General features: G+C 38.8%; 1 protein-coding gene across 1 annotated transcript; it reads left to right on the top strand.

Annotated features, from left to right (window-relative positions):
* The first annotated feature begins 311 nt into the window (after positions 1–311).
* On the top strand, positions 312–1,669 carry LOC104750500 (uncharacterized). The gene has a single exon (XM_010472295.2). It carries the CDS (start codon positions 579–581, stop codon positions 1,413–1,415), a length of 837 nt encoding a protein of 278 aa, XP_010470597.2. The 5' UTR covers positions 312–578; the 3' UTR covers positions 1,416–1,669.
* The last annotated feature ends 3,409 nt before the right edge of the window (positions 1,670–5,078 follow it).

Here is a 5,078-nt window from a genome sequence, read left to right as displayed (position 1 = left end):
CACTGCTCCATCAAAATTGTCAACCCGAATCCGAACATCGACCATCTAAACATTTCAAACATGGCAGTCTCGCACATGCCTTTTGACTTCGATAAAATTTTTTTTACAGAAGTTTCAATAAATCTTTATCAAAAGTTTCAATGTATATATAAAAGTTATACCATAGAGAAAAATAAAAAATAAAAAAAGGTACGAAAGTGAAGAACCAACATATATCCTTTTTTGGCCCATGCATGTGAATATGTAGCAAACGACACGCTTCTCTGTCCCCCTCTTTTCTCATATATTACCCATTTTATTCTTCATTTTCACAAAAAAAGTTATTTATTTATTTTCTCGATTTAATTACAAAATTCAGTTTTCTAAAAAATTACCTATAAAAATAATTAAAACTTAATCCTTCTTCACCTTCTTCGGTTCTTCCTCAAATCTCTCTCTCTCTCCCTCGGAAATATTTCTTTCTCCTCTTTTTTCTCCAGAAATTATTCAAAACAATTCTCGACAAAAAAAATTCTCATCATTTTCACCAATTTCTCATTACTACTATAAATTCTCATCATTTCTTCAAGAAAACAAAAATGGCGGTGGATCTTTTATCGGAAAATTCTAATATGAGTCCAAGAATCTCATTCTCACGTGACTTCTGTCAATCGGACGCAATACCAATCGAGAAACGTCCCTTGAGATCACCATCATCAAACTCGAAACCTTCAAGCCTCAACTCAAGCATAGATTTCGATTTCTGCATTCCCGGCGGCGTTACTTCCGGCGAAAGCTTCGATCAAGGTTCTTGGTCAGCCGACGAGCTCTTCTCCAACGGCAAAATCTTACCAACCGAAATCAAGAAAAAACCAGAACCGGATCATCATCATCATCATCATCATAAAGACTCGCGTCAACCCGAACCGAAACCGGTTAAGAGTAAACCGAATTCAAGAAAACAGAGGAAACAGAACGAGGAGGAAAAAGAAGAGGACGTGATAAGCACAACGGAGGAGAAGACGAATACGAAGTCGTTTTGGGGGTTTAAGAGAAGCAGTAGTTTAAACTGTGGGAGTAGCTACGGAAGGAGTCTATGTCCTTTGCCGTTGTTAAACCGGAGTAACTCAACCGGTTCGACATCGAGTAAACCGAAACAGAGCAGTTCGAGGAAACATAATACAGAGCATGTGAAGTTACAGCAATCTTCGTCGTTGTCTTCTTCATCTTCTGCTTCGTCTTCGTTGAGTAATAGTGGTGGGTTGTCGAAACCGCCGTTGAAGAAAAGCTATGGAGGTTATAGTTATGGTAGCCATCATGGAGGTGGTGGGATTAGAGTGAGTCCGGTTATAAACGTTGTTCCTTCTGGTAACTTGTTTGGTTTTGGTTCCATGTTTTCTTCTGGTAATGGAAGAGACAAGAACAAGAAGAGATAAATATGTAAGAAATTAGTTATATTTTTGTGTCTGGATTTTACTGTTTTATTCTGATTTGTTCTTCTTCTTCATCTTCTTCTCTGAAGCTCTGAAGATTTTCTGACAGTGTGTTTTGTGGGTTCCATGACAAACCCTTTTGAGTTTTTTTTTTTTTTTTTTTTTTTATAGATTTTTTACTTATATTTTGTTTTGATTGTTGTGATGTAATTGTGTTTGTTTGATTTATTAGTTTGTCTTTATCAATGTTTTAAAAACTAGATTTGCATTTTTTAATATGAGGCTGCTAATTTCAGATATTTTTATTAATTTATTCGTTCATCACCAATCCCCATCAAGATATTATGTGTGAATATTTGTTTAATATGAGTACTATTTTACAATTAGAGCGATAATGGTAAGGCAAAAAAGTGAGTTTTAGTTGTACATTGTAACATTGATGATATAAAACTTCGGCATAAGTAAAAAAATAGTATAGCCTTATATTATTCTTTGATTTCTATCTTTAATTACCGAAAACCAGATTAATTAGTCTTTTTCGTGTGGTTTTGATCAAACTTGTATAGCATTATTTTGTTCGGGAAAATTTGTGGATCAAGTAGGGGTAGGTTTCAGCCGCCGTGTTCTTGTGATCAATGATTCTTAATTGATTCGTTTACTTGAATAATCAGATATTGTACAGTTATTAGTTGAAATATATATTAAGAAAAAGAAGAAGACCTTAGATATATAAAACCTTGATTGACTTAGTCTATTACTTAAATTTTTTTGGTAATGAAATAGCGACTAATTAAGGATAAAAACTGTATAGGAAACAACAATGATAGAGTCATCAAATACTAACAATTTAAGAAAGTGCGACAAGACAAGTGACAGGTAAACAATTATCTTTGGAGCTTGTCCTATTCTGTTTCTTTTTGAATATTTCTCACATGGTGTGTATTACCAATTAATGTGAATTATCACTAAAGCAATGCAAAAGAAAAAGGGAAAAATTGAAATAATTGATGTGAAATCTCTACTTTTTCCTATCATTCCCATGTAAAGTTAAGCCTAACGTCGTGCCAATTATTCCTTTATTATTTTCTACGTTTTTGTTCCTCTTCTATTCTACGGTTTTGCTAAAAATGAATATTATTTTTTATACTTTACCTGCCTTAACAATCATATTTTAGGTCACACGATTCATATCAAACGTCAAGAATTCAAATCAAATTTTCAAAACTAACATAATTACTAATTTTCAACCCAACGATATTTGTAAGTAGTTTTTAGAAAACGAGTTTTGATATGAAATGATTTGATCTTCAATACCAAATCTGATCGCGATGAATCTGATTTTTTCTCTGAGGCTTAGTAATGTTTGAAAGGTATAGTCAAGATTCAAGTAAACAATGATGTCACCATCCAACTGTTATTTCAATATGATACACCATGTGCTTCTAGTGTTGAAGGGGGCATTGGATGGTTTTCACGAAAAACATAGGTGTAGTCCTGACGGACTTCGTTATTTGAACAACACATACGTGTGTGTGTTAATGAGGGTTACACAACACAACAAACCATGGATCGCTTGGAAGCGACTTCCATGGACCAGTCCTTCTTTACATGAGAGGGTGAACTTCTACGTGTCATGATGTTTCGTTCTTTATTTTTTTTTTTGTGATAAATATGTGAATTTCATTGAACTAATAGTTCGAGGAACTTACAAAAGCTGGATACAGAGGTTACTTTTTGCCAAAAAAAAACTAAAAACAAGGAAGAAACCAAAAGAGAGATATAATACTTCTAAACGAACTTTAACCACATCCGCATAGCGGTCCTAAAACACTTCCTATTCTTCTTCGCCAGGATAGCGTCCCTAATCTGTCTGTCAAGACCTTTGAATAAGATAGTAGTCTCAGTGGACATGTTGAGGTGGTGTCTGGTGTTACGTTCCCACCATAATGCGTAGACAACGGCTTGAGCCACTAGCCTGCGTAGGGGACGTGTGGATGTTTTATCCTTCATGTCCAACCAGCTGATGAATGCTTCCCAAGTGTGAAAGGAGAATGACCGGTATCCAAGTCTTCTAGTTACTTCCGACCAGAGTTCCTCGCTGACCTCACAGTGGAGGAATAGGTGATCACGGGTTTCCTGGTACCGACCACAGAGGCAGCAAGTTGCGTCGATATGTGTGTCCCATCTAGCCAGTCTCGCTTTTGTAGGTAGCCTGTCCAAGTGCAGAAGCCACATCACGAACGCGTGTCTAGGAATTGCTCCCTTAAACCAAACCTGAGAAGTCCAAGGTAGGGGGTTCTCTCGCTGTCTGACCTCCTCCCAGGTCCTCTTTGTTGAGAACGTTTGAGACTCGACCTGACCTGTCATCCAGAGGAAGCTATCTTGTTCCAACGCGAGTAGTGGGCTCTGTATCGTAGTAAGGTACATATGGAGGTCCAAAGCTTGATTTGAGCGAGCAGGCCTAAGGATCCATCCTGTTGTCGAGCAAACGTCGGCCACTTTACCTTGCGGAGGGATACCCATTTGATATGGGCCGGAAGGACCAAGGTAGTCTATTAAGGGGCCAAAAGGCGTCCACCAATCGTACCAGAAATTTATCTGCTGACCGTTACCGAGCCTTGCCTTTAGGAAGCGTCTTGCAGTGTGTCTAAGGTTCAACAAGGCCTTCCAAGTCCATGAGGATTGTTTCTTTGCATCCATAGCCCAGAATGATCCATCCTTTATCTTGGTATTGCGCAACCACATAGCCCACAACGAGTCGGGGGCATCAAACAGTCTCCAAATTAATTTGAGGCAGAGTGTTCTGTTCCAAATGCTTAGGTTTCTCAGTCCCAATCCCCCTTCTTCTTTTGGGAGACAAACACTACTCCAAGCGACTTTTGCTGACCCTCGCTTGGTTATATCACCATTCCACAGGAAGTTCTTGCATAGACTCTCAATCTTCTTGATGCAACCTTTAGGGAGTATAAAAGCCGACATCCAGAAGTTAAGTGTACCATGGATCACGGAGGATAGGAGTTGCAGCCTGCCCGCATAAGAAAGAGCTCTAGTTGCCCACGAGCTGAATCACTTTGTTAAGGCATCCAACAAGGGCCTGTATTCTGATATCCTGAGTTTTCTGTGCATGAGAGGAAGTCCTAAGTACCTTACTGGTAGTGATCCGATGTTGAAGCCAAGGGAAGCCATCTGGGAGGTTTCCACCTGGTTCACTCCCGCTAGGTATAAGTTTGTCTTGCTCTTATTCATTTGAAGACCTGAGGCGTCTGAGAACTCCTGGAGAACCCCAGTAATGTTTGATAGGGAAATTAGTTTCCCGTCGAAGAAAACCATGATGTCATCGGCAAACGCTAGATGGGTAACTTGGGGGTTCGAGGTGCTATTGTGAGCTCCTATGAGGTTGTTGTTGTATGCCTTCCTTAGCATCTGCGAGAAAACTTCCATGACCAATACAAATAGATAGGGTGAGATGGAGTCACCTTGTCTCAACCCCTTTAAGGCTGTGAAATGGTCGCACAATTCCCCATTGATGGCAATAGAGAACCTTGCTGTAGATATACACTGCTCAATCAGTGAGATGAAGTGCGCTGGAAACTCCATTGCCTTTAGGGTGTTGATGATAAACTCCCATAATACCGAATCAAAAGCCTTCTTAAGATCGACTTTGAG

This window comes from Camelina sativa, chromosome 16 (genome assembly GCF_030686135.1).
Source record: "Camelina sativa cultivar CO46 ecotype springtype chromosome 16, ASM3068613v1".
Lineage (NCBI taxonomy): Eukaryota > Viridiplantae > Streptophyta > Magnoliopsida > Brassicales > Brassicaceae > Camelina > Camelina sativa.
The sequence above is the reverse complement of the archived record's forward strand: the minus strand, read 5'-3'. Positions and strand labels throughout refer to the sequence as shown.

Coding starts and splice junctions, on each gene's coding strand:
- LOC104750500 (XM_010472295.2), top strand. CDS start 579: ATGGCGGTGGATCTTTTATCGGAAAATTCTAATATGAGTCCAAGAATC.